General features: G+C 36.2%; 1 protein-coding gene across 1 annotated transcript in view; it reads left to right on the forward strand.

The window, feature by feature from the left end:
• LOC150101230 (MAM and LDL-receptor class A domain-containing protein 2-like) overlaps positions 1-14,989 on the forward strand; it is a 1,363,156-nt gene that overhangs the window by 1,190,893 nt on the left and 157,274 nt on the right. Inside the window, exon 45 of the mRNA XM_090402193.1 lies at positions 3,718-3,846. Within this exon, the coding sequence (XP_090258319.1) occupies positions 3,718-3,846 (129 nt within the window). The remainder of the gene's footprint in view (positions 1-3,717; positions 3,847-14,989) is intronic.

The following is a 14,989-nucleotide window of genomic DNA, read 5'->3' on the forward strand; positions in this document are numbered from 1 at the left end:
TTTCTGACCTCTGGAATGTTGAGTATGAGGAAAGATTGAAAAGATGTAATTTGCAGAGTCTCGTGGAGAGAAGGAAGAGGGGAGATATGATAGAGACCTACAAGTTGGTAAGGGGTTGTTATAGGATCAATGGTGGAGAAGTTCTACAGAGAATAGTGGGAGATCAGGGGAGAACCAGAGGTCATCCCTGGAAACTGTATAAGGAGGGTGTGAGTAAGGGAGTGAGAGGCAGGTTTTTTTCGTGCAGAGTTGTGAGTGATTGGAATGCCCTGCCTGAGAGCGTGGTGTCTGCAAGTAGTTTGAATGTGTTTAAGACACGGTATGATGAGATGTGTGTGTAAGATAAAAGGACCTCCTGGATGAGTCTTTGACTCCATGAGGTCTTGTTTTAATAATAATAATAATAATAATAATAATATAATAGACATGCAAAGTCTATTATATTATAGTTTAAATGTCATAGTAATGTGTTAGTGCAGTAAATGGTTTAGTTAAGCTACTTAAGTTTGGATAGTTAAATAGTGTGAATTAATCTTATATGTCCATGTCATATGAAGTTATGTGTTGAATGTGTATGGCAGCATGATCGTAATACCCATTATAGGATCATAGCTTAATTATTTATGATAAGCTAATGTCAGTTTGTAAATATTTAGTATAGCATCGAATTGAGTAATAACTAAAATTTGAAATGTACCATGTTAAGGAATTTAATAAACCTTTTGTCCAATGATAAAACAGTTGTCTGAAATTGCTGTCCAATGCACCACTTGAAAAATTACGAATAATAATTATTCGTAATTTTTCAAGTGGTGAAATAATTTTCGTAATAATTCCCCTAATCATGCGGGAAATTAATGTGTTAAGAAATGAGATAAAGTGTCATGACTGCAACATATTTACACTTTCTGACATATTTTAGTTCTTTCTCCTTGTTTTTGCATATAATATCTTAAACTAAATGTCCCAAAAGGCTCAGTATTAGGGATACTAAGGGGAGAAATAACTTAAGTATTAGTAAATTTTTTGGTGATATCTCGAGCATAGATAATAGTAGAACATAGATGAGAGGAAATTACTAGTTAGAATAAAAATCATAAATTGGGACACAACACTAGAGGTGTCACGTAATAATAATAATATTAAAAAATTTGTCAATTCAGCAATTTTAAGATGCTTATATTATTATTATTACTATTAATATTAACATCTGACCTCCATGGAGTCAGAGACTCAGCGTGGAAGGTACACACTATTGCACACAGTGCTTATCCAACTGTGCTTTAAACTTATTTAACATGTCTACACCCAAAACACACTCAGAGCATGCATTCCGCTCACCAACCACTTTTCATGCAAAGAACCTTCTCCTCACTCCTCTGCTCACACCCTCCTTATACAGTTTTCAGCCATGGTATCTTGTTCTACTTCCCCCCCCCATTCTCTTATTTAATGAAAGATCTCTTCCATATCAATCTGATAACAACCTCTGGCTAGTTTATATGTCTCAACGATATCCCCCCCCCCATTCCTCCTATTCACGAGACTTTGCGACACTTACATTCTCTCACTCTTTCCTTGTACTCCACATTCCAAAGACCACTGCCCACCTTTGTGAATCTTCTCTTGACCCTTTCCAACATATCCTTGTCACCATGAAAACCCAGAGATCAAATCTGTGTGCAATAATCCATATGAGGCCTGATCAAGGCTTTATGCAATGGCATCATAATCTCCCCTATTTTTGCATGTCAGGATCCTCTGCATATGCCATTATCCGATGTGATGTCTTCACAACTTTTGCAATCTGGCCCCAGAATTTCAGGTCCTTTTCCACTATCATTCATAGATCTCTCATCTGCTCGACTACCTTTAAAGTTTCCCACTAAGTGTATTCTTTGCATCCCATCATTGCTAACCAAATCTCATAACCTTACACTTTGCAACATTGAACTGATAAGTTCACTTACCTGCCCATTCATTCAATCTATTTGAGTCCTCTTCTAAGGCCATAACATCTGCTTGACTCTGCATTGATCTCCCCAGTTTTGCATCATCATCTGTAAACAGCTGCACATCACTATTTAAACCCATCCCAATATCAGTAACATACAAATTTGAACAGCAATATTCCCAAACTAACCCCTGCGGTACATCACTAGTGAAATTTCTCTTTCGGGATACTGCACCCCTATATACAACCTTCTGATACCACTCTGACAGCCAGCCACTGATCCAATTTAGAAGTCTATTATCCAATCCCATCTGTTTCAATTTATTCAACAGCTGGTCATGTGGCAGTCAATCAAAAGCTTTTGCAAAATCCAAGTACACCACTGTATATGCATCTCCTCTGTCCAAGGTATTTGTTACCATGTTATACTACATAAGTAAGTTAGTGAAACTTGCTCTCCCTTTAACAAACCCATGCTGATACAGAGAATACTGCTGTTATCATGCTATTTCTGTATCCTACTTCTCACCAATCTCTCCAGTACCTTCACCACAACTCCAGATATACAGATTGGCCTATAATTTGAAGCTACATCACCAACTTTATGTAGTGGAACAATTTTACCCTCTTTTCACTCCCTTGGAACCTGTGCTGTTGCAAGATTCTTATTAATAGGCATGCCAATGCTACTGCCAATTCCCTGGAACATTTCCTTAAAATGTGTGATGATATGTCATCAAATCCTATCGCCTTATTGACATAAAGTTTATTTATTTCCTCAAATACCTCCTGCTCACAATTAAGCCCTCCTCTCCTATGTCCTCTACACTTAAATTCATCATGATTCTCCCCTGATCAGGATGAAACACCCTTCTAAATTGATTGAATACCTCAACAATGTCTTCTGCAGCAGTTACCATTCTACCATTTTCATCCATTAACATCATCTTATTTTGATCATTCTTCCTACTTTTTGTTTCATATCTAAAAAACTCTCTAGGGTTTTTCTTCACCTGATTTGCCAATTTCTGCTCATACTGCACTTTTGTTTTCCTTACTATAATAAATTTAGTTTAATCCTTTATCCAAGTGTAAGCAAACAAAGTTTGCACCTGAAAATATCTTCAGGACTGAGGTAAGGTGGTGCAACACCAGGCAACTCCGAGCAAAGGTGGACCAAGCTCTCATCACTCAAGTGCAAAATAAATTTCCAACGTTTTCCTTAATAAATGAGTCACTCTCCAGGCTTGTTATTTATATACTTCACGTAACTAATTATTATCATTATTCATCTTGTACTTCCTCCCGAGTATCTTCTTTATCCATATCTCATACTTAACCTCCACATTCATACATTTGACATCTATCTTATTCAGACTTTTGGAGTTCAGAATACATTCACACATTAATGCTGCTATGTATTTCCTTGTCAGTTCTCATGCAGCATTTATTTCCTTACCGCTCAACTCTTCATTCCATGTTATAACTCCAAGCTGTCCTAAACTTATCATAATCACCAGCCTTATAATTTCCCATATATCTTTTCCTCCCAGAAGTCTGCATGTGGCTAGCCACAACCCAATTAATCACTTCATGATCCCCTTTCACCAACTGGAGAAAATGTGAAGCCCCTCTCACAATTATATCCCCTGAAGAAATGATCAGATCTATAATTCTTGATATATATTTCTTTATCTCCATCCTCTACATTCTGAGGCCTATAGCATCATCCAATGAAATAATAATAATAAATTTACTTTCAGCTGGAATATGCAGTGAAGAGTCCTACTTTTGCAGAAGCATATCTTTTCCACAGTGCCTTCACAAAAGTCAGTTGTGTAATGGACAAGAAGAGTGCAATGATGGTTCAGATGAGATATTCTGTGATGGAAGTAAGCAGTAATATTAATAGTAATACATTTGTTGAGCTTACAAAGGTTATAGATTATTTTATTAATCATTAGTTTTTTACAGGTTAGTTAAAATTGTATGCCAGTCTGGTTGGCCGAGTGGTTAGTGTATCTGCTCTCCAGCCAAAAGGCTGTGGGTTTGAATCCTGCTGTGGGCGTTTGTGATTGTCTGTGAAAATAATAGTGGTGGTTGTTGTTGTTGGTAGATGGCACTGGTGTAGATAATGATGGTAGTTGTGGTTTGTTGTAGTTGACAGATTGATTAGTGGAAACAGAGAGTTGTAGAGTAGGTGCCCTCCCTCGATGAGTCTTTGGACTCCTTGGAGGTGTCACGTAATGTGGCATAATAATTGCATATATTAAATATACACACTCATACACAGTCATTATTTATCGTTATTATTAATCAATATACACAATCATTATTTATTAATGAATGAATACCAATGTTGTGATCATAGTTTTTTTTTGTCTTTTATTTTTCACTTGATTAGAGAGTAAATTATGCCAAACAAGAAACTATATTCATTGGCAAACTTTTTTGCTTATTCTTGGGGAAATGGTTAAAAGAAACATATAATTTCTTGTCTAGTATAATTTAATAATGTTATAGTTAGCAAACATTATTATTATTATTATTATCATTATTTAGAAATCCTTCCTTCTATTCCTTCCATCCAGTGAAACACTAATATACTTAGAGTAGCATTGTGTACACTTGAGTATATTCAAGGGGGGATACTTCGGATAGTATTTTAGCACCATGATGGAGTATATACAAAGTTATTTGGAATTGTATTTTAATATCGTGCTGGAGTATACTAGATTTTAGTGTTATGCTAAAATCTAAGGTATAATATTTTGGTCAAATGAACCGAGTGTGCCATAATACAGAGATTTAATATTAGAAGTGCTGTAAATAAAATGATGCATGACATTATATGCATAAACATGACAACTACATCTGAAAATGTGACATTAGTTACATGGAATACAATAAGAAGGACAGCTAAAGCTTTGTCTGAAAATAATGCCACATTTTCAGAGGTGGTTATCGTGTTTGTTTTTTGGGCACAAATGACTTGGAAGATGAGAAAAGGGTGTTCAAAGATATTTGATTACTATCAGGAGGGGAGTAGAGATGATGGTGAATGCCATGAAAGCTGGGCTGAAATGAGTCAAAAACGTTGCAGTTTTTATGGAGAGAATATCAGAAAAGCCTTGAATTGTTCAAGAAACATGGGATATATTTGAATGGGTTTGGGCATTTGGATTGGTTGTGTCAGAAAGAAAATGTGCAGATGAGTAATTAATTAAGCAAGGAAATGCAAATAGCTTCACAAAAGGCAGATTTTCAGAGAACAATACGAGGGTGGTCTGAAACGTTCTCGGCCTAACAATGAAAAAATGAATTTATAATTTCCAAATTATTTTTATTTTTCAACATAATCTCCCTTAAGGTCTGGTGGTTAGCCTAGAGCAATCAGGAGGAGATATCCCCATGCATATGATTGTGGCTGTGCTCTTCGCAACCATATGTCTGGGTAAGGAGTGTCCGAGGTTCGATTCCCGTCGGTGATGCGAGGAACGGAAGGATCTTTCTCAACCAAAACCAAGTTAGTCGGTCTTGGGGTAGACAGTAGAGTTTTTCCCCAGTTTATCCTGGGGTATTTCATCCCTCAAAGCAGGCAAACCGGCCTTGAGAACTCAACAATACAGGACATGGGATACATCGAGGCATAGGGCTGACCACCTTATCCTGTGAATGATTGAGGTCCAAAGATTAATAAACCCTCGATACTGCAAAGAAAAGGAAGATGAGATGTCAGATGAGAGGATCTCCCTTAAGACTAATACATTTATTCCAGCAATGCTCCAGCACCATTATCCAGTCCCTATAGTAGTTCTCAGTAAGATCTGCAAAATACCCCTCTACAGCTGCAATCACCTCTTGATTTGAAAAAAAAAAAAAATGCTGACCAGCGAGGAAGATTTTTACTTTTGGGAAGAGATAGAAGTCAGAGGGAGCCAAATCTTGGGAATGGGGTGGATGTTCCAACAATTCATAGTGCAGATCCCTTAATTTTCCCATTGCCAAAACACCTTTGTGGACAGATGAATTGTCCTGATGAAAAATGATTTTTTCTTCTGCAAACGGGTCTTTTCTCAAGAATTTTTTCATCTAGTCTGGTTAAAAATCAGAATAATATTCTTCATTATTGTTTTACCTTTTTCAAGATAATTAATAAACAAAATGCCTTTAGCATCCCAAAACACCAATGCCATGACCATTCCTGCTGATGAAACAGACTTTGTCTTCTTTGGCACTGAACAACCCACTTCTGTCCATTATTTTGACTGCTGTTTGGATTCTCGTGTGTAATGGTGAATCCAAGTCTCATCCATAGTAATAAATCGATGCACAAAATCAGTTTTATTCTTGTTAAAACACTCCAAGCACTGTTCAGAGATTTTCATGAGAGAGTGCGTTTTGATCTGTTGTGAGCAAGCTCGGCAACCATCTTGCGCAAAGCTTTTTCATTTGCAATTCTTCATGCAAAATATATCCTATGCATTCTTTTGAAATGCCTATAGTCTCAGCAATTTCACACACTTTGACTCGCCAGTCATCACATACCATATCATGCACTTGATCAATGATTTCTGGTGTTGTTACACTTTTTGGGCATCCTCGACATGAAACATCTTCAAGGCTGGTATGGCCATGTTTAAACTTGGTAGCCCATTTCTTAATTGTTGAAAATGAAGGAGAAGAGTGACCATAAACTTTTATGAACTTCAAATGAATTTCTTTTGGCGTTAAACATTCTTTTACAAAGAATTTTATAACTGCAAGATACTCGATTTTATCCATTTCCAGGGATACAGACAACACTATTGCTTCAGACAGCTGTATAAAACAAACTACTACTTGATAGAATGACTTGCAATTTCACATGGATGCTTATGATAGATGTACCAACTTGGAAAAAAAATCTTCCTGATAGTGTTGTCCTCTATGGTCGAAGAAATGAAAAATATAAAAATGTATCCTAAAAGTTCTTTTGAAATGCCTATAGTCTCAGCAATTTCAAGCACTTTGACTCGGCGGTCATCCAATACCATAGCGTGCATTTCATCAATGATTTCTGGTGTTGTTATACTTTTGGGGCGTCCTTCACATGGATCATCTTCAAGGCTGGTACTGCCACGTTTAAACTCGGTAGCCCATTTCTTAATTAACTGTCGAAAATGAAGGAGAAGAGTGCCCATAAACTTTTATGAACTTCGAATGAATTTCTTTTGACGTTAATCCTTCTTTTACAAAGAATTTTATAACCGCACGATACTCAATTTTATCCATTTCAAGGGATACAGACAACACTTTTGCTTCAGACAGCTGTATAAAACAAACTACTTGATAGGATGACTTTCAATTTCACATGGATGCTTATGACAGATGTACCAACTTAGAAAAAGAAATCTTGACAATAATGCTGCCATCTGTGGTCGAGTATGAGAACGTTTCAGACCACCCTCATACTTTTTAGTTTGGTATTGTAAATATGTTTTTTTAAACGCCTTGGTTTTATGTATGTTTTATGAATTTTAATATGTTTTACTTATTACATCTGTTTTATGTGCATCTTTTACATTTGTTTGTTACACTGATTTTATGCTATCTTATTTATTAAATACTATACGTCTAAGAAATGTTTCATTTATGATTTTTTTTATTATTTTGACATTTTTATATATAATGCAGCTTTCTAATGAGACCTATATAAGCCCCTAATTTATTACACACTTCATGGCACAAGGACTGCTATAGTCATATGACTATGGCTCTGCTTGAGTCATTAAACTCAAAAGCAATAATAACACTAGAATATTTTTAGAGAACCTACCTTCCTAGTCCTTCTAAACCCTTTTGAACAAAGAAGGAAAGGACAGCATTTTCCTTTGCTTTTCACCTGTAGAATGGATGATAAGAAACACTGTTACATTTATACTGGTGCCATATGTCTTTTTGTTTCTTACTTCAGTTATCAAATGATGTATCAGCGGTATCATTACTTCTTTGGAACATTGTGAAAATCCCTGAAAAATTTCTAGATGAAAAATTCATGCAGAAGATTTTTTTTTGCTCAGTGTCAGAGTTTCATTCTTGCCACTGAGCTATGCATGGACACCCACTATCTGTAATCAATAAATGGTTTCAGAAGCTGAGTGCTAGGTATCCCCTGGATTCTACACTATCACTACAGCAAGACGTGGACTCTGTCCCTAGATCATTGGTAGGACATCCACTGCAAGAATATTCATGTCTCATCTCCATGAACAGGTGTCCCATGAGGAATGGCAGAGCAGGAGTGGTCATATCCAGAGAAGTATGGAAATATACTAAAGAAAAGAGCTTTGAGGTCAGGACCGTAAGATTTTTAAATCATCTTCAAATGGGCTCTTATGCTTCTTTACTAATCCAAAGAATAGCAGAATTAAGGTCAACAAATTTGTTTGTCAGGACCAACTAGTGTATAAAAACTAGGTTAACAAATATGAGAGGATAGGAAACACTAGAGAGATGTTAATTACTAAAAGATGGTAGAGGAATTTTGCCATTTCATGGAAAATAAAATAAAAAGAAGAAAAAGAAAGAAAAAGGTAACGATAAAAAAAAATCTGTCTCTTCTTCTTTCAAGATCTAGGCTATAAACCTGTTTCAGAATCTTAAGCACTATTACTTTCATTTTTCGTCCAAAATTTTAATATGTTTCTTTTATTGTTTTACCTTTTGTTCATCTTACAGTATCACAGATTGCTTGAAAATGTAATTTAATATCTACATCATTATCTGTATCAAATGTTATATCTCATCCTAAATATTAAAAATGCATAAAAAAGTGCTGTGTTTATATAATATATATAATTCATTAATATTTAGAATTATTATATGGTGTTGTGTGTAGATGATGATGATGGCGGCATTAGGTGTAACTGGTGGATTAACTGGTGGCAACAGTGAGTTATATATAGTAGAGTAGAATGCTCTACTATATATAACTCAGTTAATTTTTCGATTCCTTGGAGGGTCACATAATAATAATATTGTTATATATGCTCATAATGAATTTAATAACCACTGCTTTGGGTAGCATCAGACTTCTATTATATTCCGTAATTTTTGTTCATTAACTCAGCAAAAGGCTTTGTTAAATAATCCATAAATGTCAAGTGAACATATATAAAATTCCTGTATTTTTTATTATTTGTTTTAGTATAAATCGTCAGTATAACTTCAACCTTTCCTGAATCTTGCCTGTTACTCTAATAACCAACCAACTGCAAAATAAAGGCAACTTTTTTTATTTAAAATCTTACTATATAATTTATTGGAAGTATAACCATGACATCTGGATAGGAGGGAATGACTATCCTAGTGCCCGAAAAATTTGTAGATGAAAAATTCTGGAGGCCAAGGCAACGACCACACCACCAGACTTTCCACATTTTGGCTGATAACCAACTTGAGGGAAATCATATTGCTCAAAAGTCATCAAGGAAATTTCATCAGACACCTGTTTTGGATAGAGATTCATGACCAGATAATGGTTTCCTTCCAAAAATGCATAAACAGAAAAATCAGACTTGCTACTTGGAATGTTCAGGGTATAACACACAAAGAGGAAGAACTAGATGCAGAACTAAAGAAGACAAAAGTTGATTTAGCAATTATTATTATTATTATCCCTGACACCTCCAGGAGTCCGAAGACTCATCGTGGGAGAACACCTACAACTGTCTCACCCACTACACCGAACCTCTACTATGAATCATCTCCATCAACGCCATCTACCGCCCACCTCCACCACAACTGGTATTCTATGTCTGTAAATTGCGCGTGTTCTGAAGGGCCGATCTGTCTGTATGCGGGATGAAAAACCCTAGTTTCCGGGAGAAAAAACCCTGCTACCTCCATATGAGATCGGCTAACTCACTTTCGATTGAAATCGTCCAGATAAATATTCCTCCAGTCGCGACGATAATCGAACTTAGGCCCCAATAATCACTGAAACAAAATGCCGGTGGATACGCTGATCACTCGGCCTGGTTGGCTGAGTGGTCAGCGTTTCTGCTCTCCAGCCAAAAGGCTGTGGGTTCGAATCCCACCGTGGACATGGATGTTTGTCAGTGAAGATACTTGTGGTGGTAGTGGACAGTAGATGTCCGTAGTGTAGATGATGGTATTTGCAGTTCATTGTAGTTGGTGGATTGAATGGTGGAGACAGAGTTGTAGAGTAGGTGCCCTCCCGCGATGAGTCTCTGGACTCCCTAGAGGTGTTACATAATAATAATAATATTAATAATAATAATAAAAAAGCTAAGAGGAACAAATGAATGAGAACATTATACACAAATATATTGCACAGTTGGAAGTGAATAGAGAGCTAGAGTAGGATTAATGATATGGATGAAGAAATATTAGAAAGAAAATATAGAAAGTTACAACTATTCCAGTGAAAGATTGTTAAAAGAAAAACTAAAAAAAAAAGTAATCTAACAATTATAGGAGCATATATCCCATTGGAGTTCTTCAGGGAGTCTTTGGCACCATATGTTTTCATTATTATTGTTTGGCAACTCCAGGGAGTCCAAGGACTCATCGAGGAAGGGCACCTGCTCTACAGCTCTGTCTCCACCATTCAATCACCAACTGACCGCAACTATACCAACGCCATCTCCCCCCGACCACCACCACTAGAATTTTCATAGACAATCACAAACATCCATGCTCACAGCGGGATTTGAACCTGCAGCCTTTTGGCTGGAGAGTGGATACAGTATCCACTCAGCCAACCAGGCCTCCCCAAAACCACTTAGATAATTTATGTAAAAATGCAGCACTCATCAGATTGATAGTCAATAGCAGTAAAACTAAAATCCTAAAGAACAGAATAGAAGGAAATATTAAGCGAAATGACCACATTCTTAAAGAAGTAAATGATTTTCAGTACCTTGGTTTCTACATCGATACTTGGACAAAGTAAAAAGAAGCCATAAAGCGCTTCAGTTCCACAAAAGTTTAATATCTGGAAATCTACTCTCATCACTACAAATACTAAAAATCATCTATACTAAACCACCAGTTGAGCCATATTCACATATGGTGCCCAGACATGGAACATCACTACTCAACTTACAGTTAATATCATCAATAGCTTTGGGACTACATGCTTTCGACCATTACTAGGATATGCATGGCAAGACTGCATTCCCAGTACTGTCATTCTTGATGAAAGGGCAAAGGCCCCTAACAGAAACAATTGAAAAAAAATAAACTGAGATGGTTGGGACACCAACTTAGACATCTGGCTTCGCCTACATTCAGTGTTCTTGTACTACAGGCCAACTAGTGGACACAGAGGGAGAAGAAGACCAAGGAAAGAAGATGAGTCTCATTTTCTTTTTGAAGATGAGGCTCATGAACTATCTGACATTTATCAATTGACATGAAACAGAGCAACTGGCTCACTTTCATCTAATAGACTTTAACTCCATGAGTTTTTTGCTATATGAATATTTTTGTATATAATTCCCCATTCATACATGAATAAATGACGATGATGTCCAATAGAAGGTGAAGATAAAGAAAATGAAGAATTTTATAAGCCATTACAGAATATATTAGATAAAATAATCTGAAAAGATTTTATAGTAATATACAGTTCTGGATTCCCAGATTCTGTGGAGTATGAAGAAAAATAGCAAGTCTATGGAATACTTCCTATGAGAATAGATTAACAAAAATAGCTAATACTGGGTTTATTGGTTGTAATAAACTAGTTATTTAATTAAACCCAATAGTTTCCCCACATATGCTAGCAGCTTTGTCTGGGTTAGGAAGAAAAAACAAATATACAATAAATGGTAAATATGAATCATTACATAACTAAAAACCGAATATTTAGGAGCTGCAACTCAAAAATTAAATAAAAACAGAAATGGAAGCTAACATGGGTCAGTCATTGTTCAGCAGAAATAATGCAAAAGATGCATATTGGAAATGTCACTAATAACAGAGAAGACAGTTCAGGCCTGGCATTCCATTTCTCCTGTACTCACCACAATATTGAATGCATCAAGAGCTGCATGCCTTACATACAAGACAACTTCAGCTCCTACAACATCAAAGAGGCTAAAATAGTAATCTACACACAAGGCACTCTCAACAGAAGCAAAGGAAAGATTTTATGTGATATTTGAAAGTCTATTACTAGATCTTTCAACACATTGGACTTTTAATTTTTCTGAAAACTGCACACCTGCTGAACAATGACTGACCTGTGCCAGCTTCCACACCCCATGTATTTCTGATTTTACTTTTATTTACTTTTTTGCATATTCGGTTTTTAGTTTGTATACTTGTTTGTTCTTCCTAACCCAGATGAAGCAACTAGCACATGAAGCAAAACTAGTAGGTTTAATTTAATAACTATTACAACCTACAAATGCAGTCTTAGTTATTTTTATTGCATTCGTTTTTGGTACAAAAAATCAACATACTTATCAAAAATAGATTGACGTTCTGTAGGCTTCAAAAATTAGCTGATATCAAAAAAGAGAAGACATGATAGAAGCATTTAAATAAGAATAGAAGTTATTAAAGGGATTTTATAGGACTGACACTTAAGTTTTTTTTTTTTTTTTCCTGTACATGGCAAGAAAGGAGAGAACAAGAGGTCACAATGAAAGTTGTGTAAGAGTGTAGTAAGACTAAGTTTTTTTGCTTGGAGGTTGTGAATGGGTGGCCAGAGGTGGTTGTGGGTACTTAATCCATGAATGAGTTTAAGGAGAAGTGTGAAAGGTATTTGTGAATAATGGATCTCCCACGAGGATTCTTCTGGCTCTATGGAGATACCTGTATAATATTAATAATAGCGGGCAACAAAGCTACAAGAATCAGTAATGAGTCAATGCTGGTTATTCACAGCATAAATATAATTTATGCTATAATTAACCAATAAATCTATTTTCAGTGCCTGTTATTATTAATCTCTGGCCAGTTTATATTTTACAAGAATAAAAAGCAAGTTTGAGAAGGTCTTGCCACATCTGATGAGATAACTTTCATACAGTTGAAACTATCATACCCACCTGTATTTGTAAAATCTCATATGATTCTTTTCTGCATATTGAGAAACTGTTACTGAATGGAAGCACAGTGTGTGATGTGAGCAAGAGATTAGAAGCAAGAGATGAAGTGAAAAACTCAGGAGAGCGGTATTGAAGAAACAGAAGTGCCTGGCAGTGAAAAAGTGAAAACAGTAGTAGTTTGAGAGATGAAGAGAGAACGAGAATGCAAGAGGAACAGGAAAATGGGGCAGGGTGCTCAGGGAGAATGGATGTTGAAAGAGGCATTGAATGTGTGTGTATGAAGATAGAGTATATTGCATGGGTAGGGAAGATGATACTGAGCAGATAAGTGGTGATAAAGGTGATTGGGCAGGTGTGATGAAGAAATCACAACGAACAAGTGACTTTGATAAGACCTAAAAATGAATGAGTATGTTTGTTTACAAATGCCAGAAGTATTAGAAATAAGGGAGATAAAATGGTTTCACTGATTGAGTTCATTCATTCCAAAATCATTGGAATAAGTGAAATGTGGCTAAATGAAGATGATATTCTAATGAGTATACGGATGGAACAGTATTTTTAGCAAGGATAGAAAAGACAAAAAGAGAGAGGGAGTGCTGCTGATGATAGAAGGGGAATTAGGTCCACATAAATTAGACGTGAAAGAGGGAAATAATGGTAATGGGTATGAGGCAGTGTGGTATAACATGGAAGTTGACAGGAAGATATATTTAGTTGGATGTTGCTATAGGCCCAGAAATGTGGACGGTGGTGATGAAGAAATATATGAACAACTTGGATTGGTGAACAAAGGAAGGGTAATTATTACGGATGATTTTAACTATGGTGGTATAGACCGGAATGAAGAGATAGCATTTGGCGAGTTCGTGAAAAATAACTATCTCAGGCAACACGTGAGGATCAAGAGTTTTAGATCTGATATTTCACTAGAGGATGTAATTGTGAGTGGGGTATCACACTATCCTCCAGGTGGTGAAAGTGATCATGAAGTGATGACCTGGGTTGTGGCTAGCCATATGCATTTTTGTGAGGAAAGGATATATGTGGATTTAGTGATTATGACAAGCTTAGGAGATGGCTCGGAGCTATAGCATGGAACGAGCAGTTGAGCAGTAAAGAGATAAATGCCACTTGGAAACAGACAAAGAAATACATAACAGCATCAATGTGTGAATGTATTCGGTAGGCCAAAAGGCTGAATAAAGAAGTTGTAAAAATTGATAAATGAGGAGCTTAAGCATGAAATCTGGAAGAAGGACGTATGAAGATAGTCTGAAAAGTTCTCGGCCTAACAATGAAAAAATGAATTTATAATTTCAAAATTATTTTTATTTTTCAATATAATCTCCCTTAGCACTAATACATTTATTCCAGCGATGTTCCAGCTCCATTATCCCGTCCCTTTAGTGGTTCTCAGTAAGATCTGCAAACTACCCCTCTACAGCTGCAATCATCTTTTGATTTGAAGAAAAAGCTGACCAGCGAGGAAGATTTTTACTTTTGGGAAGAGTTAGAAGTCAGAGGGAGCCAAATCTGGAGAAAAGGCTGGATGTTCCAACAATTCATAGTGCAGATCCCTTAATTTTCCCATTGCCAAAAACCTTTGTGGGCAGGTGCATTGTTCTGATGAAAGGTGATTTTTTTCTTCTGCAAACTGGGTCTTTTCTCATGCATTTTTTTGTTTAGTCTGGTTAAAAGATCAGAATAATATTTCCTTGTTATTGTTTTACCCTTTTCAAGATAATTAATAAACAAAATGCCTTTAGCATCCCAAAACACCGATGCCATGACCTTTCCTGCTGAGGGAACCGACTTTGTCTTCTTTGTCCTGAACAACCACATTCTGTCCACTCTTTTGACTGCTGTTTGGATTTTGGTGTGTAATAGTGTATCCAGGTCTCATCCATAGTAATAAATCGATGCACAAAATCAGTTTTATTCTTGTTAAAACACTCCAAGCACTGTT

Source organism: Typopeltis vanoorti, chromosome 12, assembly GCF_054136105.1.
Source record: "Typopeltis vanoorti isolate ZY-2024b chromosome 12, IOZ_Tvanoo_1.0, whole genome shotgun sequence".
Classification (NCBI taxonomy): domain Eukaryota; kingdom Metazoa; phylum Arthropoda; class Arachnida; order Uropygi; family Thelyphonidae; genus Typopeltis; species Typopeltis vanoorti.